This window comes from Diabrotica virgifera, chromosome 8, assembly GCF_917563875.1.
Source record: "Diabrotica virgifera virgifera chromosome 8, PGI_DIABVI_V3a".
In the NCBI taxonomy this organism is placed as follows: domain Eukaryota; kingdom Metazoa; phylum Arthropoda; class Insecta; order Coleoptera; family Chrysomelidae; genus Diabrotica; species Diabrotica virgifera.
Window position 1 is genome coordinate 197376586 of NC_065450.1, and position 27179 is coordinate 197403764.

Here is a 27179-nt window from a genome sequence, read left to right on the forward strand (position 1 = left end):
TTCATTTTGTAACTTTAAAGGACTGTAACTTTTTTTATGTGCACATTTGTACTAAGGTAAGTAGGTTCAGTCGAACTTTTTTGGTCCCAGAATACGTGATTTAATTTATGACCTGTCTTTTTGTTACACCCTGTATCATCAAATGATTATTTTAGCCTAAAAATTTCAAATGAGTTATTTACGATGTCTTTAAGAATATTATGATAAAATCCGAACGTTTTCTTCTCTGATATAGCCGACATTGAGTCGCCACGCAATTTCGTACCACGCCACGAACTTGAACTTTGCTTCTGTTTTCCTTCGACACACAGAATCGCCGCCAGGCCAGATAAGAAGAACAATGCAAAGGGATCAAACGATTAAACTATTTCTCGTGTGACTAGTTCGCTGCCCTCGCGGTGGGTGCAATTAACGAGAGCTACAGAGAGAGGATCATCCGAGTGCTAATATCAATCTGGGTCGATCGGTGGGCCTGGTTAACGGATATCAGTTGGCCTGTTTATATTCTGTACATACTGTTTATGAATTAAATTCATATACCACAAATAACGGCTTATTGTTTTTTACTTTACAGAAATAAGGCAAAAATATCCCCACCTAACATTACAAAACGTTAGGACGGAACCCAACTTATCACTCAGGGATATGAGAAATAGATTACGACCGATTCTCAGACCTACCGAATATACATACTATTGTGTTTCAATTTATCAATCAAAGATAGAATAAAAATTTTATTTTTTTTAAATAACGCGGGCACATAAATTTGATACACCCTGTATATTGATTTGTAAATATTTATTAGAAGTTAGCTTTCACGCAAGGTGGTTTCTCCTTAATGAATTTTTCCATGAAGACTTAAAGACATTTGTAAATAAAAGTGAAGTGAAAGTTATTTAGGATTATTATTTTAAACCGATTGTTTATTACGGAAAAGGTAGAAGCCATAGGTAATTAGTTCTTAGAGAATTAAGGTAAAGAAAGTTTGGAATTTTAATCTCTTTTTGTTTAACCCCGAGTAAATTTTGTAGAATTTCCCGAAAGTAATTATTATGATGGTACGAATATTTTTTAAAGTATGAGTGGTTTTTTTTTAATGAAAAAAAAGAGTGGGGAAGAAGAAATGTCTCTGATTGGTTTGGCAATTTGGAATGGGAAGGAGAGAAGGTTGAATTTTCAGATAGTTTTGGAAAGAGGGATTATTGTGTTACCGGCAGCCGAGAGGAGCAGTCAAAAGTTTTCGTGAGTAGTTCAGAAGCAAGTACTAGTGGTTGTGTTTTGATAGTGAGAGTAGCTGAAAAGTGGAACAAGAGACAAATCAAATCGAGAAGAAATACCTCTTTGATTCTGTAAAGTCCAAGAGAGTAAGTTACAAGAATTATCGTTATTAAAATTATTTGTGACACCAAGTAAAAAAGATACTTGGGTCTCAGGAGATTATTGTTGAGAGAAAGAGAGGAGAGAGTTTTGGAGTTTATTGAACGAGTACTGGCAAAAAGAGGCCTGGCTTGTGTTTTGGAGAAATAGTTGCTGGTATCCTGCTGGATTGTTTGCTGAGAACGGAGAGGGCTTTGATTGGTAGCCTAACATAATCAACAAGGAGGAGCTGTTTGGGTCAAGAGGAGACATCATTGTGTGTGAATCAAAAGGGTCAGTCAATAAACTATGTGATAGATTTTCTTTATAATCAGAAGTTAAATTTTTTACGTAAAAGCATATGCATTTAAGATTCCGACATTTGAAAAATTTAATAGGAAGTATAAGTAATTTGCGAATACCAAATTTGTTTGTTTAGCTTGTTTTTTATTAAGGGTATCAAGAACAAAGCGATAAATATTTGTTTGAATTAGATTAATTTATATGGTAAAAGTTTCTTTTGGACAGTTATGCCCACAGGATTTAATTGATAAATTTATAGAGCATTGCTTTTGATAATAAAGGTATTTGTATGTGTTTATTTATGATTTTTCTATTTATTTCCTTTTCCTATTTTATCCCGATAAGGATCAACTAAGAGATACTGAAACCACGAGAAAGGATAAGTATAACCTAAGAGAATTTAATTAAATTTTTTTGACAAAAGGCACCCTGAGATTTTTTCTTAATATTTTTATGTATGATTTTAACTAAGAGATACTGAAACCACGAGAAAGGATAAGTATAACCTAAGAGAATTTAATTAAATTTTTTTGACAAAAGGCACCCTGAGATTTTTTCTTAATATTTTTATGTATGATTTGCCGACATTGAGTCGCCACGCAATTTCGTACCACGCCACGAACTTGAACTTTGCTTCTGTTTTCCTTCGACACACAGAATCGCCGCCAGGCCAGATAAGAAGAACAATGCAAAGGGATCAAACGATTAAACTATTTCTCGTGTGACTAGTTCGCTGCCCTCGCGGTGGGTGCAATTAACGAGAGCTACAGAGAGAGGATCATCCGAGTGCTAATATCAATCTGGGTCGATCGGTGGGCCTGGTTAACGGATATCAGTTGGCCTGTTTATATTCTGTACATACTGTTTATGAATTAAATTCATATACCACAAATAACGGCTTATTGTTTTTTACTCCACGGAAATAAGGCAAAAATATCCCCACCTAACATTACAAAACGTTAGGAGGGAACCCAACTTATCACTCAGGGATATGAGAAATAGATTACGACCAATTCTCAGACCTACCGAATATACATATATTGTGTTTCAAGTTATCAATCAAATATAGAATAAAAATTTTATTTTTTTTTAAATAACGCGGGCAGATAAATTTGATACACCCTGTATATTGATTTGTAAATATTTATTAGAAGTTAGCTTTCACGCAAGGTGGTTTCTCCTTAATGAATTTTTCCATGAAGACTTAAAGACATTTGTAAATAAAAGTGAAGTGAAAGTTATTTAGGATTATTATTTTAAACCGATTGTTTATTACGGGAAAGGTAGAAGCCATAGGTAATTAGTTCTTAGAGAATTAAGGTAAAGAAAGTTTGGAATTTTAATCTCTTTTTGTTTAACCCCGAGTAAATTTTGTAGAATTTCCCGAAAGTAATTATTATGATGGTACGAATATTTTTGAAAGTATGAGTGGTTTTTTTTAATGAAAAAAAGAGTGGGGAAGAAGAAATGTCTCTGATTGGTTTGGCAATTTGGAATGGGAAGGAGAGAAGGTTGAATTTTCAGATAGTTTTGGAAAGAGGGATTATTGTGTTACCGGCAGCCGAGAGGAGCAGTCAAAAGTTTTCGTGAGTAGTTCAGAAGCAAGTACTAGTGGTTGTGTTTTGATAGTGAGAGTAGCTGAAAAGTGGAACAAGAGACAAATCAAATCGAGAAGAAATACCTCTTTGATTCTGTAAAGTCCAAGAGAGTAAGTTACAAGAATTATCGTTATTAAAATTATTTGTGACACCAAGTAAAAAAGATACTTGGGTCTCAGGAGATTATTGTTGAGAAAAAGAGAGGAGAGAGTTTTGGAGTTTATTGAACGAGTACTGGCAAAAAGAGGCCTGGCTTGTGTTTTGGAGAAATAGTTGCTGGTATCCTGCTGGATTGTTTGCTGAGAACGGAGAGGGCTTTGATTGGTAGCCTAACATAATCAACAAGGAGGAGCTGTTTGGGTCAAGAGGAGACATCATTGTGTGTGAATCAAAAGGGTCAGTCAATAAACTATGTGATAGATTTTCTTTATAATCAGAAGTTAAATTTTTTACGTAAAAGCATATGCATTTAAGATTCCAACATTTGAAAAATTTAATAGGAAGTATAAGTAATTTGCGAATACCAAATTTGTTTGTTTAGCTTGTTTTTTATTAAGGGTATCAAGAACAAAGCGATAAATATTTGTTTGAATTAGATTAATTTATATGGTAAAAGTTTCTTTTGGACAGTTATGCCCACAGGATTTAATTGATAAATTTATAGAGCATTGCTTTTGATAATAAAGGTATTTGTATGTGTTTATTTATGATTTTTCTATTTATTTCCTTTTCCTATTTTATCCCGATAAGGATCAACTAAGAGATACTGAAACCACGAGAAAGGATAAGTATAACCTAAGAGAATTTAATTAAATTTTTTTGACAAAAGGCACCCTGAGATTTTTTCTTAATATTTTTATGTATGATTTGCGTTAATTAAATAATTGATCAAATAAATAATAAAAAACTCTAACAAGAAGTAAAACCACTTCTATGTAAATTGGTATATTTATTAAAACTTAAAAATCCCAATGGATTGAATAAAAATGTCCAATTCAGAACGTTTTCAGACCTATCGGTGCATCATCAGTGAATGTGCATACTTGCTAAATAGCCCCAGAACCAAACAATGGTTGAATTTAAAATTCAATTTACATTATTTAAAAATAATATTAAACAGGCTAAACGCCGATGTTACAGGATATTGCCTATGGGAACATGGTGAAACCCTACCAAAACCTCAATCAACCATCTTAGGCCAACTTTGACTATAAAGTGAATAAGTGAAATATTGACTATAAAGTGAAAGTTTAAATAATGTAAATTGAATTTTAAATTCAACCATTGTTTGGTTCTGGGGCTATTTAGCAAGTATGCACATTCACTGATGATGGACCGATAGGTCTGAAAACGTTCTGAATTGGACATTTTTATTCAATCCATTGGGATTTTTAAGTTTTAATAAATATACCAATTTACATAGAAGTGGTTTTACTTCTTGTTAGAGTTTTTTAACTATATGGTATACAGCCAACCTAGGGAACCTCCCTTTTAGTTTAAATAAATAATAATTAATATAAAAGTAATAGAAAGCAGATCATAACAATACATATATTACATAATTTCATAAAAATCGGTCAAGTCGCCTCGGAGGAGTATCGCAACTAACACTGTGACAGGAGAATTTTATATATGTAAATATACAAGGTGTCCCCGAAAATAGTGCGTTCCTTTCAGGTGTGGATATAATACAGAATTTAGAACAAAAAAGTCATATAACATTTTTTTCTAAAGTTAACCGTTTCCAAGAAAAAAATTACATTGTTCTCCATATAAGTGATCCTTTATTTTCATGAATTTAAATGACATGGCAACGTGGCGTAGAAGAACTTGTTGTGACTGTTGAAAATTTAACCTAAAGCGTCGTTTAAACACAACGATAAGTCACAGCAACTAGTTGTGATGACAAGTTGAAACGCTGTTTAGACGCTGCGATTCAATGCGATACCACCTTCAACCCAACTCCAACTTTGATAAGTTGTGCGATGCACCGTTTACACACAATGATAAGTTGCAACAACTCGATGGACCTTGATAAGTTGTTTGATTTATCGCTGTGTTTAAACGACCCTTAATAGAACCCCTTGTTTATTTACTATTTGAGGTGTGATTTTTGGGGTTGTTGACATCGGTAGGTACTTACCTGCAAAATAATTATTTCTTGCTTTAATAATGTGGCATTTTTGCTATTATCCGAATTAATTAAGGTTTTATAATTAGGGCTCGAAATTTTACATAAATTATAACTTTTACTTAAGTAACTATGGTTTAATTCCTAAAATGTAAATGCACATAGGACAAATTATTTGTACCTACGTAATGTTTTTCTGAAATCTATTGAAATATAGAATAATTTTAAACGTGGTATCCAGAAGATTTTTCACAACTCTGGGGCTCCGTCGTGACGAAACCACATTTCACGTCGTGTTTGCAAAGGCACTTCAAGAAGTACCGGCAAAACATTTTACAATAAATTTATAGGCCTCTCCATTTAGTGTTTTGGGTAATTCATAAAATATTGCACACTTTACCCATTCTGTATCCTTTACAAAGTAATGGATATAATTAAGTATTTTCTATGGGAAATAAGCCACAATTTTACTAAAAAATGAATTTTTTAACGTTTCGAAGCCCAAATCAGGTTTCGTTGTCAGAATACAAAATACTATTAAAATAAACAAAAATGTTGTTGCTAAGTAAAAAAATTCTTCTAATAATTTATTTAATCTGACTCATTTATATTGGCAATTCAGACGTACCTATATTATACATTTTAAAGTAGAAGACTTTAAAATGATATCGCCAATATTTACGAGTTGCGTTCCTGGGACGACTTTACTAAAAGAGTTCATTCGATTACATGAAATCAATCCCAACTCAAGAATATCCGTTGCAAAAAAATCATAGCATGTGATCTGTCTTTAAAAAGACAACTAAATGCAACGATGACAGTAAAATTCTTGCGTTAGAGATTCCATAGTAAATCACGAGGGAAACCCAAGAAAAAACCTCGTGATACTATCCCGACATCGTAAGTATTTGGTCTTACATTTAATTTACCTTCAAAAAACTAATACCAAATTCTGACTTTAATATGTTTAAATTATAAATAATATTAATAATACATAGATATACAATAAGTAATACTAAAATATAAAATTTTTACTAACTCGATATGTTATTGACTTACTAATCGTGGTATTTTCTTTCTATTGACTTCCTCTTTCAGTATGGGTAACTACATCCTACTGCATTCTACCGAGGAATTTGCGACACAATTGGTTTCATTTAGCATAATTAGAGCCGCTTCTTTGATTTTTTTCTTTTTACTATCTGATTCTTTCAGGACTATACTTGAATCTCTCCACTGAACTCTATATACATTTCTAAGAGAAAAATCAAAGAATCGGCTCTAATTATGCTAAATGAAACCAATTGTGTCGCAAATTCCTCGGTAGAATGCAGTAGGATGTGGTTACCCATACTGAAAGAGGAAGTCAATAGAAAGAAAATACCACGATTAGTAAGTCAAAAACATATCGAGTTAGTACAAATTTTATATTTTAGTATTACTTAGTATTACTTATTATTACAGAATATTACTTAGTATTACAGAATTTGGTATTAGTTTTTTGAAGGTAAATTAAATGTAAGACCAAATACTTACGATGTCGGGATAGTATCACGAGGTTTTTTTCCTGGTTTTCCCTCGTGATTTACTATGGAATCTCTAACGCAAGAATTTTACTGTCATCGTTGCATTTAGTTGTCTTTTTAAAGACAGATCACATGCTATGATTTTTTTGCAACGGATATTCTTGAGTTGGGATTGATTTCATGTAATCGAATGAACTATCTTTTAGTAAAGTCGTCCTAGGAACGCAACTCATAAATATTGGCGATATCATTTTAAAGTCTTCTACTTTAAAATGTATAATATACGTCTGAATTGCCAATATAAATAAGTCAGATTAAATAAATTATTAGAAGAATTTTTTTACTTAGCAACAACATTTTTGTTTATTTTAATAGTATTTTGTATTTTGACAACGAAACCCGATTTGGGCTTCGAAACGTTAATAAATTCATTTTTTAGTAAAATTGTGGAGTATTTTCCATAGAAAATACTTAATTATAAAAATGCCACAAGGAAATAGCTTCAGAACAACAATGGATATAATATTTGTTTAATACCCAAAATACCTACTTTTTAAGAAATAAGAAATACCCGTTCTTTTGGTACATAATAAAACTAGATAACCAATTATGCCAAATATTAAATGTCAATAACATCAAACAAACCAAATTCTTGGTTTGTTTGATGTGAGGGGAAGACCACGGACAGGGTGAAAACAATGTAAACACTAGACCCCTGCAGAAGGTTTGGTTGATATTTACATTATTTTACCTACCAGATACAACTACTGACCTACAAACCTACTATTGTGACTGTCTTTGAATTACACGTTGTTGCCAGACTTCAGTTTGCATGTCAAAATGTATTTTCGTTTTTATTGGTCAAACGGCTGAATTTAGAAAAAAAATGTTAAAGATTTTTTTGCTCTACATTGTGCCTTCTACCTATACCTTTAAGGAACGCACTATTTTCGGGGACACCCTGTATATGTAGATGGCTATTAAAAATTGGGGTTGGTCCCTATTCCCAAGACTTGAAATTCAAGATTTGAATTCCAAGTCTTGGGAATCATGAATATGATTAAGATTAGAAAGTTACAATATAAGTGTAAAATTTCATAAAAATCGATTAAGCCGTTTCGGAGGAGTATGGTAACCAACACTGTTATCAGGAGAATTTTATGTATATAGAAGTAACTGTGAATTAAATAAAAAAGAGTGGTTAACTTTGACCGTAATTAACCTAGGCGAAAAGTTTTTTTTTGAAAATTCGTGTAAAATACCAGCTTTTCAAATCCCAAAGTAGATTTAGTCTACATTCAATATTAACAAAGTTATTCAAATTATTTATAAGCCAAAAATGATTCTACTTTAGTAAAATGTTTTCGGAATGGTAAAAATGACTTTCTATTAATTTTATTCTTGTTGTTCTGAAGCTATTTCCTTGTGGCATTTTTATAATCAACTATTTATAATGGGAAATAAGCCACAATTTTACCAAAAAATATTTTATTAACGTTTCGAAGCCCAAATCGGGTTTCGTTGTCAAAATACAAAATACAAAATAGTAGTATTTTATATTTTGACAACGAAACCCGATTTGGGCTTCGAAACGTTAATAAAATCTTTTTTTGGTAAAATTGTGGCTTATTTCCCATTATAAATAGTTAATTTTATTCTTCTTTCAAATGGTTTCCATAGAATTGCTGTATCATTATTATTTTCTGAGCAATAACATTGCAAAAAAGCTCTTTTTGATAAACAAAATTGAAAAAAATTAAACTAATTGACGAATCGTCTTGAAATTTTTTGTGTATTATATGAACATTTGACTCTACTTTTCATGCCATACAAAGTCGTAAGTTAATTTTCGTAAAAGTTATAGCAATTTTTTGATTTTCGAAATTTTAGTCTTACTTTACAATTTCCGAAGCAACAAATGATAGGACCAGAATGATTCTACTTTAGTAAAATGTTTTCGGAATGGTAAAAATTACTTTCTATTGATTTTTTAAAGGTTTCCACAGAATTGCTGTATCATTATTATTTTCTGAGCAATAACACTGCAAAAAATGCAAACTTATTTGGGATAAACCAATTGAATAAAATTTAAACTAATTGACGAATCGTCTTGAAATAATTGTTTGTGTATTATATGAACTATTTGACTCTACTTTTCATGCAATACAAAGTCTTAAGTTCATTTTCGCAAAAGTTATAGCAATTTTTTGATTTTCGAAATTTTCAGGTAAGAGCTCTCATATTATTTGTATCCAGAATCCTTTTTTTATATACGCATGCATCCTCTCTCATATAGAACATAATTTATCTACACCTAGAACTAACGAGAAACAAGGAACAACATCGGTGTCTTTAGAAAAACATTAACCGCTCCTCAGGTCTCTTGTCTTTGACGGTAAAACGGAAGACCGCTTTGTTATTTATAGCTTAATTAAACGAAAACAACGGCCCTGCATGCGAGACGCTGCAGCAACAAGTTCTAAGCGTCTCATTTCCATGTGCTCCTTGACCGGGGTCAGGAAAATCTTATTATGACGACTGAATCGATTAACCGTTGGAAATCCTCCACGAAACCACAGAATCTCGAATGCGAGCCAACATTGTTTGCGCTAGATTGAGCACGACAATTCCTAATTAGGGGACGGTACGGAGACGGGGCGGGGGTCAGAAACTACAATGGGCGGAAAAACGTACCGCAATCAAAAGAAAATCGGCGAGGATAACTGTTTTATATACGAGGGACTTCTGTGTAGTTATTGGTCGTCTGTAGTGACTATAGATTAATCAGTTAATGCCTGGTTGCCTTAAGCCTAAAGCGTCGTTTAAACACAACGATAAGTCACAGCAACTAGTTGTGATGACAAGTTGAAACTCTGTTTAGACGCTGCGATTCAATGCGATACCACCTTCAACCCAACTCCAACTTTGATAAGTTGTGCGATGCACCGTTTACACACAATGATAAGTTGCAACAACTCGATTGACCTTGATAAGTTGTTTGATTTATCGCTGTGTTTATCCCTTAAAGGGTCGTTTAAACACAGCGATAAATCAAACAACTTATCAAGGTCAATCGAGTTGTTGCAACTTATCATTGTGTGTAAACGGTGCATCGCACAACTTATCAAAGTTGGGGTTGGGTTGAAGGTGGTATCGCATTGAATCGCAGCGTCTAAACAGCGTTTCAACTTGTCATCACAACTAGTTGCTGTGACTTATCGTTGTGTTTAAACGACGCTTAAGACGTGCTTTAAACTCGTCTTACGGAACATACGCATTGCACCATTGAGTATTGAGTCTTAGATCAATCTTCAGCTTGCCACAATGGATTGCCACGTGGATTGTTTAGATAAGAATCGAAAATTATGGTGATACGTAAAGGCGGCTCTATCTATAAGCTGGGCTGGGCTAAGCTGGTAGTGATGTTGATTATAGTTACTTTCAAGTATTCGCTACAAATCGTTACTTTTGTATAAAGTAATCATTTACACTTTACAATATTCGTTACTTTGATTACTATGATTACTTTTGTTACTTTTGTATTTGACTACCGGTAATCATATCGAGAATCGTATTTCTCAGTAGGTAGGTATTTTGTATAGGTATTCCCATATAACAACGACCTTCACCGATCTGTTTAAGGGATAAAAATGATTTGATTACTATGATTATCTTTGTTACTTTTGTATTTGAGTACCTGTAATCATATCGAGAATCGTATTTCTCAGTCCTCACCCTCACACCCTTAAAACGCTTCATACCGATAACGATATTCGATAACACTCATAAAATACCGGTCCCGTCCGTTACTCGCTGGGATATGATTGGTAGAAAGTAATCAGTGTACTGGTTGTAGATACAATAGTCGTTACTCGCTCTGATACGATTGGTACGAAGTAATCAAAGTAGATACAATAGTCGTTACTCGCTCTGATACGATTAGTACGAAGTAATCAGAGTAATCAATGTAATCAAAGTAACGATTTGCCTCTCTGTATAGTAATCGTTACTTTCGGCATTCGTTAAGTAACGAGTGCTTTGTAACGAATACATACTTTTTCAACATATCTATAAGCTGGAGCTTAAGATTTGCTGGTGCAACCAAGCATTAATGTCGCAATTATTGAAAACCTAAAGGTTATACATGCAAGAATATTCAGATAGTGTGAAGAGGATATGAGTAATGAGACAGTTTGGCTTTCGTAATGGCTTCGAAATAGTAGAAGCACAACTCTTGTCCAAAAATGTCGAGACCAACAAAAAGGTCTTTTCGTCGCATTTATAGACTACGAGAAAGCTTTCGTCAAAGTTAGACATAACATTCTCATGGAATGTCATGGAGATATTGAACAAGTGGACAAAATAAAATACTTAGGAGTCTTCATTAGGTACTGAAGATCTAAATCCGAAATCAGAAATTCGATCGAGAATAGAGCAATTAAGAGCAGCCTTTTTGATGATCAAGAAATTTCTGAGTAACCAAAGACTCGATCTGCAAATCCGATATCGGATGATAAAATGATATATCGACTCTTCTTCTTTATAGTGACGAAGCTTGGAGTGTTAATGTTGACTAAATGAGAAATCTGGAAGCTTTTGAAATGTGGCTTTTTAGGAGAAACATTTTGTAAAATAAATCCTTTTAATAACTAAAGCTGACAGTTGTTTTATGTGTTTTTAAAAGCTCTACAATAAACACGGTTTTTAATGAAAACGGGTGAATTACTGTTTTAATGATTAGGGGCTACGACGATAGAAAAAGAGCTTATATGAAGTAGCCAACTTGTTCGACGATACTTTTCCAAACCATTCTTCTATCCATAAGGCGACGGTATGATCGAAGCGAAGATCGGTGGTATATGCGCATTTTATCAATGAAATTCGATATTTTTAAGACATTCCAGAAGCCGCTACAGATAAAATGTTTTAACAACCCATTAATCATTCAGAATTAGTCATCGGGTATTAGTACAGTTAAAATAATTAAGACGATAACTGGACGATAATGATTTAATAAGTGAAATTTAAAGTGTTTTCTACTTTAATGACAAAAAAAGCAAGCTCATTAAAAGAACCCAAATAAAAATTATTTTGCATATCATACTTGAAACATTATTTGGTTGAAAAATCTCATTTTTGTTGGCAAAAAATATATTAATTTGTCTGGACTAAATTACAGTTCTGTTTATCTGAAAAGGAATATGTTACTATCAACATTCAGTTTTGACTCATCCTTTATTCGATATAAAGAAAATTAGCAATATCAACCATTTTTATAAAATTTGACAATTAACAAAAAAATATATCACTAATAAACCATTACTGTTGTGCTTATTTTTATTTATACAGGGAGCTGAATTTATTACGATTTTCGTAGAACATTGGTTATAACTTTGTAAATATGTACCCTGTATAACATAACAAACCTTTATATTTTTGTTATGGAGAAGTTAACAGAATTTCGAATATAAAATAAAATATAGGGTGTTCCATTTAAAAAAAACATAAGTTTGGTCTGCCACCATGATATCGAACACCCTGTAACATTCTAACTAATTCGGTAATGTGAAGCTCAAAATTGGCTACAAGTTTTGTTATTAACTTTTATTGCTATCTATTACTATAGCGGATCTACAACCCGCGTTGAGCTGCCCCCCCCCCCACTTGCAAAAATTAAAAAACAAATAGCCCTGATTTATGAGCTATTTATGAGCTCTCATATGCCGCAAATCAAAAATTTTGAGCTCGTTCCACTGAGCAGGAATTTAATATTTTAGTGGGGGGGCGGCTAAAAATAGGAATATTGAATCGATTTTTGTGGCAGAATTACGAGCTATTTTTGAGCTCATCCTCTTCACCCCCAAACTACCATTTAATTGATTTAACTTAAGAGAAAAATGCTGAGAAAACTTAAAATATATCGTATTGCGGACATAATTCCTATAGCTTATATATTCTAAGAATAAACTATTGGATCACGTGCTTTTCGATTATTGAGCTACAACCCCTTCGCAAGAAAACTACCCCATCTTCCCGGCTTAAGAGAGAGTTGTACTTAAAATGAATTAAATTAATTATTTGGCGACTACATATCATTTAATAATTTAGGAGCTCCCAAATTACGCGCATTTAGATCAGTAAATTGCAATTTATTTTGTATAGTGCAGTCACTGAAGGTAAAAATCAACGATTATCTTCAATTTCGGTGAACCTTCATCGATTTTCACGAAAATTGGTCAGTGGTTAGAGGATACCTCAAGAAACAAGGGTGACATGGTGTCACCTTGCGCCTTTACCCTGAGGGTGGATACCGCCCCTTCTCGGGGGTGAAAATTATTTTATAAAAAATAACTGTACAAATCAATAAAAGGGCAAATTATAAGCAACATTTGTTTTATAAAGTTATTAAAATAAGTCAATGCTTTTTAAGTTATTAAAGATCAAAGATTTTAATTATTCGTGAAAAAAATGCATGTTTTGAAGCAGTTTTTCGTAAATCACTGAAAAACTAAGTTTTTACAAAAAAGTTATTAGTAGTTTAATTCGTATAGCTTATATTCTAAGAATAAACTCTGAAATCACGCACATCTCGACTATTAAGCTACAACCCCTTCGCAAGATAACCATCCCATATTCCCGGCTTAAGAGAGAGTTGTACTTAAAATAATTTAAATGAATTATTTGGCAACTACATATCGTTTAATAATTTATGAGCTCGCAAAATATACGCATCTCAATTATTGAATTGCAATTTTCTTTCTATAGTGCAGTCACAAGGTAAAAATCAAATATGACCTTCGATTTCGGTAAATCTCCATTCATTTTCACGAAAATTGGTGAGCGGATAGAGAATACCTCAAGAAACAAAATTAACAATAACAACTTGCGGTTTTAGCCTGGGGTATATGTCACCCCTTCTCGGGGATTAAAATTACTTTATTAAAAATAACCCTACAAATAAAGAGCGGGACAAATTCTAAGCAAAATTTGTTATTTAATGTTATTAAAATAAATCAATACTTTTTGAGTTATTAAAGATCAAATATTTTAATTTTTGTGAAAGAAAATGCATGCTTTAATAGTCTAGTAAAATAAAATTATACTACATGTAAATCAAAATGTAAATTCGTACAGGTTGAAACAAATTTTATATCAAAGTTTAGGTGGGTACAAAAGATATTTTCAAAAAAGTATCCAAATCATACAAGGGGATCATTGTTTAAATAATTAAAAAGGGGTCATTTTTGCAAAAAAATTACTTTTTCAACTGCTGAGGTCATTCAATTACTAATGAAGGTCTATAGTAATATTTTCTGCAAATTTGAAGGGTAAATCTGTCACATAAGACTTACTAAATTAAATTTGACCCCCTATTTATTTAAATAATTATACATAAAACTTTAAAAACAAATTTGCAAAAAAATATTTTTAGCGTTTTAAATAAGCACTATAAAATATCTTATTTTACAGGAGAAGTTGCGCTATGTTATCAGTATTAATCAAAAAAAAATTGGTCCAAAAATATTTAATATTTTTTAAGACATGGAATTTGTTTATCAAATGTTACTCTATTTTCAATCGCAAAAACGCGGTTGTTGCCAAAGAAATATTCACCTGTATTAAATCTTATTATTTTTATTTTTCTGTATATTTTCGATAAATGTATTGGTACATTCAAATTTCAATTAAACTTCCCCCTAAAGTGGCACTTGAAAATTATTCAAATTTGTTTATAATTTGTTTTTTTAATAACGTCGCGGGTATTAAATATTTTGAAATGCTGTTTCGATAATTGGGTTTCTGGTAATTTTTCACTAATTAACAAATATTTTTGTCTTTTTTTCCTCTTTTTTTTTTCTTGGAGTTATATTACTATGGGCCCTTTTAGGGCTAAGTTTCATTAAAAATGTCGAATCTCTAAGTTGTAGATTCTATACCTAAAAATATTAAGATTGGTCTAAAATCACTTAAATAAAATGTGACTACTTACTGAGTTACAGGGTGTTTTATTTAAAAATTTAAAAATTATTTTTACCAAGTACTTTCAAACTATTTGACGTATCCTTATCATACTTGGCAGAAAGTGTGGGTACTATACAGTCTACTAAATTGTGATAAATAAAAGTTTCTAGCTACTACCAGAGGCGTACGACAAGGGATAGTTAATGGTTAACCCTTCCCAAATTCTACGCCACTGAGTGAATTACTATTTTAGCGAAATTTTTCGATTCTCCAATACTTTATAAGTAAATAATATACTCTTTACTGGTAACGCTTAAGTCATTAGTTTTCGAGATATTGGATGTTAAAAATGAAACGGCATAGTTATTTTGATTCATTCATTCATTCATTTTAAACTTCCAATATCTCTCAAACTGATGACTTTATCGATACCAATACAGCTACTTACATACAAAGTATTGGAGAATCGAAAAATTTCGCTAAAATAGTAATTCACTCAGTGGCGTAGAATTTGGGAAGGGTCAATCATTCACTATCCCCTGTCGTACGCCTCTGGAACTAGCTAGAAACGTTTATTAATCACAATTTAGTAGGGTGTATAATAGCCACACTTTCTGCCAAGTATGATAAGGATACGTCAAATAGTTTTAAAGTACTTGGCAACAATAATTTTTAAATTTTTAAATAAAACACCCTGTAACTCAGTAAGTAGCCACATTTTATTTAAGATATTTTAGTTAAATCTTAATATTATTAGGTCTACAATCTACAACTTAGAGATTCAATATTCTTAATAAAATTTAGCCCTAAAAGGGCCCGTAGTATAACTACAAGGAAAAAAAGAAGAAGAAAAAACGACAAAAAAATTTTGTTAATTAATAAAAAATTCCCAGGAACCCAATTATCGAAACGGGATTTCAAAATACTTAATCCCCGCGACGTTACTAAAAAAACAAATTATAAACAAATTTGAATAATTTTCAAATGCCATTGTAGGGGGGAGTTTAACTAAAATTTGAATTTAACAATACATTTATCGAAAACATACATAAAAATAAAAATAATGAGATTTTATGCAGGTGAATATTTCTTTGGGAACAACCGCGTTTTTGCAATTGAAAATATAGTAACATTTAAAAAACAAATTCAATTTCTCAAAAAATATTAAATATTTTCCGACCAATTTTTTTTTACTTAATACTGGTAACATAGCGCAACTTAATCTGTAAAACAAGATATTTTATAGTGCTTATCTAAAACGCTAAAAATAATTTTTTGCAAATTTGTTTTTAAAGTTTTATATACAATTATTTAAATAAATAGGGGGTCAAATTTAATATACTAAGTCTTATGTGAAATATTTATCCTTCAACTTTGCAGAAAAGAATCCCATAGACCTTCATTATTAAGTGAGTTACCTCAGCAGTTAAAAAAGTATATTTTTTTTGCAAAAATGACCCCTTTTTAATTATTTAAACAATGATCCCCTTGTATGATTTGGATACTGTCTTGAAAATATCTTTTGTACCCACCTAAACTTTGATATAAAATTTGTTTTAACCTGTACGAATTTACATTTTGACTTTTTTTTATTTTATTAGGCTATAAAGGGATTTTTCATAAATAACTCAAAAACTGTAAGTTTTTACAAAAAAGTTTTCATCACTAAAATTGAAGCTAATAAAAAATATAATAAATTGCTTACTTAAAAATAATGTTAATTTAAAGTAAGTTATAGGTAATTAAATGTATATTTTTTTGCGACTATACAAATCTAAGGATTCAAGCTTAAATAGCGGGAAAGAGATGCATTTTATGTAACACTTACTAAATACTTGTCAAAGTACTTAGAAATACCTATCAAATGAGCTCCAGAAAAAGTTGATAGCATCAAAATTTATACTCCAAAAATGTTTGCAAAAAAATGATTTTCTTTTAATAACTCTTGTTAATTTTTGTGATATCAGGCACATCCAACTATTTGAAAGGTAATTTCAAGAGCTATAAAATTATATTACATTTAATCTTTCAAATACTTTATTTTTTTAGGATAATAGTAAAGGGCTCCTGTTACATTGTTCTCGTAGTAAAATTTAGGCTTAAACGTTTCTATCTTCGTCATTTTGATTCATACAGAAATCAAAAGACAAGTAAAATCTTTGCTAATAAAGTAGAATTATTTTAAATATGATTTAACAAAAATCAAAATTTTTCAAATTCTCGTAAATCATTTGCTTTTGATAATAACTCCAACAATACTCGATACACGTAAAAAATGATAGATAACGAAATTTGAGTTTTTTTATTAGAAGATTTTACTTGTCTTTTGATTTCTGTATGAATCAAAATAACGAAGATAGAAACCTTTAAGCCTAAATTTTACTACGAGAACAATGTAACAGGAGCCGTTTACTATTATCCTAAAAAAATAAAGTATTTGAAAGATTAAATGTAATAGAGTTTTATAGCTCTTGAAATTACATTTCAAATAGTTGAATGTGCCTGATATCATAAAAATTAACAGAGTTATTCAAAAAAAATTCATTTTTTTGGAAAAAAATTTTGGAGTATAAATTTTGATGCTATCAACTCTTTCTGGAGCTCATTTGATAGGTATTTCTAAGTACTTTGACAAGTATTTAGTAAATGTTACATAAAATGCATCTCTTTCCCGTTATTTAAGCTTGAATCCTTAGATTTGAATAGTGGCAGAAAAAATATACATTTAATTACCTATAACTTACTTTAAATTAACATTATTTTTAAGTAGGCAATTTATTATATTTTTTATTAGCTTCAATTTTAGTGATAAAAACTTTTTTGTAAAAACTTACAGTTTTTGAGTTATTTATGAAAAATCACTTTAAAGCATGCATTTTTTTTCACAAAAATTAAAATATTTGATCTGTAATAATTCAAAAAGTATTGATTTGTTTTAATAACATTATATAACAAATTTTGCTTAGAATTTGTCCCTCTCTCTATTTGTGGGGTTATTTTTAATAAAGTAATTTTAACCCTCGAGAAGGGGTGACATATACCCCAGGCTAAAACCGCAAGTTGTTATTGTTAATTTTGTTTCTTGAGGTATCTTCTATCCGCTCACCAATTTTCGTGAAAATGAATGGAGATTTACCGAAATCGAAGGTCATAGTTGATTTTTACCTTCAGTGACTGCACTATAGAAAGAAAATTGCAATTCAATAATTAAGATGCGTATATTTTGCGAGCTCATAAATTATTAAACGAGATGTAGTCGCCAAATAATTCATTTAAATTATTTTAAGTACAACTCTCTCTTAAGCCGGGAATATGGGATGGTTATCTTGCGAAGGGGTTGTAGCTTAATAGTCGAGATGTGCGTGATTTCAGAGTTTATTCTTAGAATATAAGCTATACGAATTAAACTACTATTAACTTTTTTGTAAAACTCACAGTTTTTCAGTGATTTACGAAAAACCGCTTCAAAACATGCATTTTTTTCACGAATAATTAAAATCTTTGATCTTTAATAACTTAAAAAGCATTGACTTATTTTAATAACTTTGTATAACAAATATTGCTTATAATTTGTCCTTTTATTGATTTGTACAGTTATTTTTTATAAAATAATTTTCACCCCCGAGAAGGGGCGGAATCCACCCTGAGGGTAAAGGCGCAAGGTGGCACCATGTCACCTTTCTTTCTTGAGGTATTCACTAACCACTGATCAATTTTCGTGAAAATCGATGAAGGTTCACCGAAATTGAAGGTAATCGTAGATTTTTACCTTCAGTGACTGCACTATACAAAAAGAATTGCAATTTACTGATCTAAATGCGCGTAATTTGGGAGCTCATAAATTATTAAATGATATGTAGTCGCCAAATAATTAATTTAATGCATTTTAAGAACAACTCTCTCTTAAGCGGGGAAGGTGGGGTAGTTTTCTTGCGAAGGGGTTGTAGCTTAATAATCGAAATGCACGTGATTTAATAGTTTATTCTTAGAATATATACGCTATAGGAATTATGTCCGCAATACGATATATTTTAAGTTTTCTCAGCATTTTTCTCTTAAGTTAAATCAATTAAAGGGTTGTTTGGGGGTGAAGGGGATGAGCTCAAAAATCGAAACTATATCACTTCAAGAGCTCATAAATAATAGCTCGTAATTCTGCCGCAAAAATCGATCAATATTCCTATTTTTAAGAAGTGGGGGGGGGGGGGAGGGAGGCTGAGTCAGCCCCACTAAAATATTAAATTCCTGCTCAGTGGAACGAGCTCAAAATTTTTTGCGGAATATGAGAGCTCATAAATCAGGGCTATTTGTTTTTTAATTTTTGCAAGTGGGGTGGGGGGCAGCTCAACACGGGTGATCTACTAAGCTTTATCACACTCATCAATCACCCTGATTTTGTATTTACCTGTACAACAGGTGTGCTGCGCAGTAATGAACGCAACCTGTATCAGCAGCCAGATGGCCGGTACGGTGTTCGAGGAAGCATAGGGGACAATATGTGAAAACATCAGCTGTCTTAAAATAGTTTCTCGAAAACATTGCTAGTTCTTAGACCATATATTTATGTTCAAATGTAGTTGTACATAGTTTGAATAAAAAAAATATCGAGACGATTAGGCGTTTCTAGGCTTTGGTTTTATCGTATTAAGATGTTTCTGACTACATAAAATCAAAGGTATTGTATACGGTTGAACTGGTGTTGAAGTGGAAATTTCAAAGGTACAATATACAAAAAAAAACCAAAGTGACTAATGATAAAAATCAGAAAAATGGTAAATCTGACAACATTGTTTTTGTACAATTCGGACCATCCGTTTAAGAGACAATTAGGCGTTTCCAGATTTTTGGTCCACTGTGTATGGATGTTAAGATAATAACCATAAAAGGATATACCTAATAAGTGTATTTTTGAATGACTCACCTTCGAACTATCCACTGATCCGTGACTCAGAGTTTTCGTGTGATGAGGATGGTACGGTTGGTGTTGTTGTTGTAGTTGTTGTTGCTGTTGTTGTTGCTCTCTGGGCCTGCAAGGGGAGGCGCTACGACTGGACGTTTTACTTCCTGTTTGTTGAGAACTCACATGCAAGCTGTCCATTGCCCCTAATCTGCAAAAGAAGATACCTTGATAGTAGGAGCTTGATAATTAGCCAAATTTGATTGTATTGGTACATTTTTGAAAATGCTAAAAAAGATGACAGGTCAAATAAAAACAAAAAATCGGATGTAATAAACTATTCTAAACGTTTCAATGCCCAAATCGGATGTCGTTGTCAAAATACAAAATATTACTGGGTAATACAGTAATATTACTGAGTAATACAGTAATATTTTGTATTTTGACAACGACATCCGATTTGGGCATTGAAACGTTTAGAATAGTTTATTACAAAAATGCCACAAGGAAACTTCAGAACAACATTAAAAAACAATAAATTTGGTAACAATGTTAGCCTCTTCTCTCCGATTCCTGACACTATATAAATTTTGGACAAGGTATTTCAGTCAACTAATATTGTTGTGTCGTTTTAAATATACTTCTCTCATTTCCTACCGTTGTAAGTGCATACGCACCTTACATTCTTCCCTATACAATATAAGCAAAGAAATAGTTAATATCTCGAAGCAGACCAAATCGTAATAACTTATATATTTTCAATGATATTTCTATTTTTCTAATTTTGTAACCTACTACTATCATCAAATTAACTTCCCAACAGTCTATTTATAATAGAGGGAGTGGACAGTCTTCAATTCCACTCAAAATATAATAAATTAACGAATTTATGTACAATCGACTGGTAAAAGAGCAAAAACAATAAGTAATAGCATATACGGTAGACACAGATTAAAAATCGATGTACGTCACATTCCCTCGTTGTCGTTTATCTTAAATTTATTGCAATTCAGGAATTTTGTTGGACAGCGATAATAATTAAGTACATCATTGTTTTGTTTATGTTGGTATCTTAAAAAAATTGACAACTGCCGTTTCTTCTTCTTCTTTCTTCTCTTTTGGCGTGCATACTAGTGCATTTGCCAGCACATTTCTTAGTATTGCATTTGGTCTTGCTCATGGCAATATGCAATAAGTACTGTTTCTATGAATTTAATGGTTTTGGTGAAGGTCAGTAAAACACTATTATTTATTTTACAATACGTTGCACCAATCATTACTCAATTGGAACCGACGGTTTTTGAGCTGTCAAAAGTATACAACCGATTTTCTGCGGTTATTTGAATACATATCACTTTTACACTGTTTATACAGTGATGAGCGCGCTAATAACCGGCAAAAAGACGCAAAAGATGGAAAACATAATACATTGTGGAGTAAAAAGAGAAGAATATAGTAGAGGAGGAAATTATCGATATAAACGTATAAATTAACATTACATTACATAGTTTCCCACCTTTAGACGTATCGGAGGAGTATGACAACTGTCACTGTGACAGGAGAATTTTAAGAAATGCCTTAAAAAGACATTTGACAGGGTCAAATTAATGGACATGGGAGAAAACAACTTAAAATAATCAGCTATGGAGACTACGAAGCACCAATCTCTTAAAGTAGATAATACAACGTAAGCTGCACCATACACCAAAGCAGGCAAACAAACAGTTGGTCGTCAGAAATCTAACATAACTAGCAAATTGCAAGACCAACAGGGGAATATCATCACAGACAGAAATCTGCATGGACAAAATACATACAGGACACAGGAACTCTTTGATGATACTACATCCGAACAACCTCCATCCTACATAATGTTATGACCACTTAGCAATCACATCAGATGAAGTGGAAAGAGCAATATCACAACTAAAAGATGGCAAAGCTCCTAGACCTGACAATGCATATGTTGCAATACGTACTTGCCTCAGTCACTGTAGATAACATAGAGTATAGAGCATAAGTAGCATAGATTTCTGTTGCATAATATATTGAGCTTCATTACTGATCTATAGGAACTATGTACGTTTATTAAAATACGTTCGGTGTCCATGTACTGTGTTACCAAATGAACGATTTAAGTACGTGGTAATACCAGCCAAGTGGGGATTGCTCAAGATGGGCACCGAACGTGTTAATAAGATGCTATTTGTACAATTAATAGTTCTGAAGTAAACTAAACTACCACTTTGTTATTCAGCAATAAATTAGCAACTAATTCCTTGCGGTTCATTCCTCTAGTTTCATCGTTTTTGGCCGATATCTTGATTTTCCGGGGTTGAGTTTGGCGCTGATTTTTCCGGGGATGATGGGGTAGTTTTTGAGTTTTTGGCTAGCTTTACCGTAAAGTTAACATATCCACTGTTTCTCGAAAACGTCTACAGCAATAAATTTTTTCTTTTTAATACATTACCAATAAATTAGCAATAAATTATATAAGTCTTGCTCTGAGTTCCGCCTTATAATTAGTCCAGGGCGCATCTGTTGAGATAGACGTTGAGAGGTGACGAGAAGTGTAGCATAAATGGTTGAAAAACGTAAAATGTGAATACTTGTTTTTGTATGATTTTTTTCGCAATTATTGCTATTTTGCAACAAGGGTGACTATTTTTTAAATTTTTAACCAATTCTATATTGTAGGAAATTTAATTACGCAACTTTTATGTCAGTACAACTTTTCTCAGAAATGAATAGTTTTAAAGTTATAATCAAAAAACCAATAAAAAAAATCGAATTTTCCCTTCATATTTTGACATTTTGATTATTTAAACAATGTTCCGGACCTTTTTGAGAGGGAGGATAACTCAAGTATTATTATTTGAGTTATTTTCAAGCAATTTCTGCAAAAAAATTTGAGTCACCTCTCAACGTCCAAATGTACTAAAATTTTTACAGATGCGCCCTGACCTAAATATGGATATGCTAACTTTACCGATTTTTTTTAAGTCGAAATACAATTTAACACCGAAAATTTCGTTCATTGGTCTAGTGCCACTTTTCTAATCATGTTTGATCTTTTTTATCAACGTATAATTACGTCAATTTATTTTCTATGACGTTTAACGACTTACTACGTCTCCCTGACAATTTAATATCTAATAAACCTGCAAAAATAGTATATCTTTCTATCAAGTTTCTTTGTTTACCTCGATCAAACACCGCGAGTAAATACAGGATTTCGATGCCTATTTACATTACTGTAACAAAAAAGTCGATGGTATTATTGCAAAAATGGTCTAAAAATAGGACAAAGGGCTGACATCATCGAGATAACGGGGTATGCAATCGAGGCTGTTATTATCGGGGTAAACAATAACGGAAGTCGAGGTACATCCAGATCTAGTTAATATTATCAACATGAGCAACAGGTATCGGTAAATATGCTTTATCCCCCATAAATCTGTACGTATTTGCCTAGTATTAAAAATGTACACTTTTAAATAGACTACTAAATAAACATGGTATAATAGGAAAAAATCATGATAATATTGGTTCTACGACGAAATAAAAATACTTGTGACCATCTGAAATATACAGTATGGTGCAAATTAAAGGATTAAATTCGTTATTTCGTAAGCCGGCGCAAAGTGGTTCCAAATGCCGAAAACGTGATCATGAACCTTTACGGCCGGTTTCACAATCTGTGGTTAACCCTAGCGGTCAACTAACCTTTACCCACAGTCTAACTGACAGTTGCTGTTTCACAACCACAGATTCAATCATGGTTAGTTGACCGTAAGTTTTGTTTTATTTTTCTTATGTTGTAGGAAATTATGGACAATGATCACCAGAAATAACATTTTTATGGAAGAATTATCAAATCAGCTGATCAGTCAGATGAGTTTCCATTGATTTTTATTAGGATAAATTCAATAAATTGTTATATTTCTTTATGACTATTAATTTGTTGTATATATATATATTTTTTAAGGATTTTATATTTAGTTGTGGAGTTTATTTTGCAGATTAAGGAAAAATAAATGTGTGTATATGTGTGGTTAGGATATTCAGTCAGACTTGTGGTTGATTTGCATAATCATATTTTTGATGTTGATTCTTGCTACCTTGCTTGCTTTAGGGCCGGTTGTTCGAACGCTAATCAAGAAGTTGATTATAATCAATCATTTATTGTAATCAATTTTCTTGATGGGAATCAAATCGCGACATGAAAAATACATGTAAAACACTAATCAGTTATTGATTGTAGGTAAAACAGTAATTAAAATATAGCCGCAGCTCTTAAATTATTAAAAATTGCTTATTATTATTATTGATTTGTAAGTAAAAACAAGAAATTAACATCAGAAAGAGTTTAATTATGTTTTATTTTAAATTAAAACCAAAATAATAAAATAAATCAGTCAACATAACCTCAAAATGCGACATCTGTCAGAAGTACGCTTAATCAAATATAATTGTAATTAAATATTTGATAATGATCAGTTTTGATTAGCGTTCGAACAACCGGCCCTTAAAAATTCATATATTTTAACATACCTCCTATGGGATTAATAAAATTTGATACATGATGGTTGCATCTTAGATTTTGAACCATAAAAATTACTATGCAAAACTTTTTTGAAGTATCTTTTTTTCGTAAAATTAATATTAAAAATGCTTCCCATACGTGGCCAACTAAAGTACACACACTGTATATTACATGCACATTATACATTTTAAGTTTTGTTTAAGAATAATATTTGTTTTAAGGTCTTTCGCCAATATTGTTAAAATTAAATTAATATAAAAACATGTAGCAAGCAAGAGACTATAGTATGTATTAATAATTACCCCAGGAAGCAAATCATTTAAAAATCGAACAATTATTGGCCGCTGAAATGCTAAACGCATTTAAGTACATCATATAAATTCATATCTGTAATTAATAATTTACGTGTATACACTCTGTCCTGTCAATAAAACGAAATTAGGTTAGGATAACCTCTGGTTAAGAGCTTAACCATCACTCCAAGCTCTGGTTAAAAATTCTGTCGGTTAACCACAACTTCGCCGTTGACCTGATATTGTGAAACACATATTTCGGGGTAACTTCTGGTTATCTCTTAACCACAAGTTAACTTCGACTTGTGAAACCGGCCGTTAAAAGCGTATATTGTTTATACAATTTGGAATTACTTTCGTTCTTAATGGTTTTTTGGCATCGCTGATTACAAATTTGGCATTATTTTTTCTGAAAAACAAAATGGCGGATCCAACATGGCGCAAAGAAATTGAAAATATCAATCAAAACGGAAATTTTTTTGACAAATTTGGTAGGTAAGGTCGCTGATTACAAATATAACTTTACTTCTTTTTTAAACATAATGGCGGATCCAATATGGACGAAAGAAATTAAAAAATTTTATTTTAGTCGCATTTTTGTTTAAAATTTTATATTATAAGGGACTTTTGAAACTGCTGATTACCAATAAATTTTCTTTATGAAGTACAATATTCAGAACCTATTACTTATGTACAACTGCCCATACATACGCAACAATCGCAAGAAACTTGTAATATGCGTCATTTCCCACTTTTTTATTCAAACAACTGCCAGCAATGCATAGGCAGTTATAGGCAGCTAAACCAAAGTGATTCTGTATCTCCCTACTATATATATTAAGATTAATAAACATTAGTCGCATTATTATGCAGAATTTTGTACTTTTTGAATGCATCTTACAAAATTTTAAATATTTCAAGTATTTTTTCACTATTTATGCATTAACAAATTTAAGACATTTGTTGTTAATAAATGTTGACTTAAGTTACACCTTACATTACAAAATACTTAAAAAAGAAGAATCTGCTTTACAGCGATAAAATTGATAAACTACAAAACGTTTTACAGCGTTTTCAATATACGCGTTCTTTTTCACTTTCTCTGCCGACCAAAATAACCCCGGACATGGCTCACTTGTTCCTGAGCTGTGAACCAGAATACATCCAGTCTGATCCTCACACCTGCGTATTAGGACTCTACGATAGTATCAGAAAACAACTGTAAACATGAAAATCCCTAAACAAGGACTCCTTTTTTCGCCTCATGACCACGTTTTCAGCATTTGGAACCACTGTGCGGCGCCTTTACGGGGGGAAATAGGTTTAGGAGCCCGATTTTTCATGTATTTTTGAAATTTTTTTTAGGTAGACAAAAAAATTTTTTTTTGCAACTTTGGAATCATTTTCCGAGTCATTTTATACATATTCTAAAGTATATGTCCAAATTTTTTTAAGTTATTATATTTAAAAATAGAGCAATAACGCGTGGACGTTCGCCGCACGAACATGTCGCTTGCGTGACATGTAGAGGTCGTAATTTCCGCCTAAAATCAAAAATCCAAAATTTTTTACGTTTATTACAAGTTTCTCTTCGATATGAACCTCAAATCGGCTAAAAAAATCAAAAATTTGAAAAATTACGCAAGTTTGAAAAAAAAACATCAATTTTCACCGTTTTTTTTTTCAGTTATTTGCCCTTAAAACTGAACTTAAAACCCATTTTTTATTCCGATTGGAGGTTCATATCGAAGACAATTTAATAACGAACAATAATCACTTTGGTTTTTTAAAATTGGTTAATTATTTTTTGAGCTAGACGTCACGCAAGCCGAAAAAAAGTCGTTTCGAGAAAAACGCGTTTGAAAAAAATCTCATAGATTGCGCTCTACGCGAGCGCGCTCATAACTTGGGAAGGACTTCGAATGTTGCTTTGAAATTTTCAGAACACATTCTTGAATAGTAATACTATCGATTCATGCTAGTTCCAAAAATTCGAAATTTTGAAACCTCTAAACCTATTTGCCCCCTTAAGGAAAAATCCTGAAACAGGTCGATTTTTATTTTTAAATTATGATTTTTTTTTACATATATATCATACTCGTGACGTCATCCATCTGGGCGTAATGACTTAATCGATGATTTTTTTAATGAGAATAGGGGTCGTGTGGCTTATTTGAAGGTTTATTCAATTCTCTATTCAGTAATATAAATATTTTAATAATTACAGGTAAAACAGGTTGACAAAAATATTTTTTTTTAATTAAATTAATTGACACAAAAAGAAGAATGTATGTAATTTATTTAATTCAAAATGTATTTTACTGGTCTCAGAAAATAGAAAAAAATGTTTATTTGGCAAATAAACATTGCTTTTCGCTTAAATTCAATGTTCAAACTGCCAAAAGGCAGGTGGGTGGCAACTTTAACATTGAATATAAAGGAAAAGCATTGTTTATTTGTGAAATAAACATTTTTTTATGTTTTCTGACAGCAGTAAAATGTATTTTGAATTAAATAAATTACATACATTTATCTTTTTGTGCCAATTAACTGAATTCAAAATACAT

The 27179-nt window shown here is 31.7% G+C and overlaps 1 protein-coding gene across 4 annotated transcripts in view; it reads right to left on the reverse strand.

Moving 5' to 3' along the window:
* LOC126889258 (transmembrane and coiled-coil domains protein 2) overlaps window positions 1-27179 on the reverse strand; it is a 165189-nt gene that overhangs the window by 100011 nt on the left and 37999 nt on the right. For all 4 annotated transcript variants that reach the window (XM_050657365.1, XM_050657363.1, XM_050657364.1 and 1 more), the window contains exon 2: window positions 19798-19984. In XM_050657365.1, the coding sequence (XP_050513322.1) occupies window positions 19798-19974 (177 nt within the window). In that variant the 5' untranslated portion in view covers window positions 19975-19984. The remainder of the gene's footprint in view (window positions 1-19797; window positions 19985-27179) is intronic.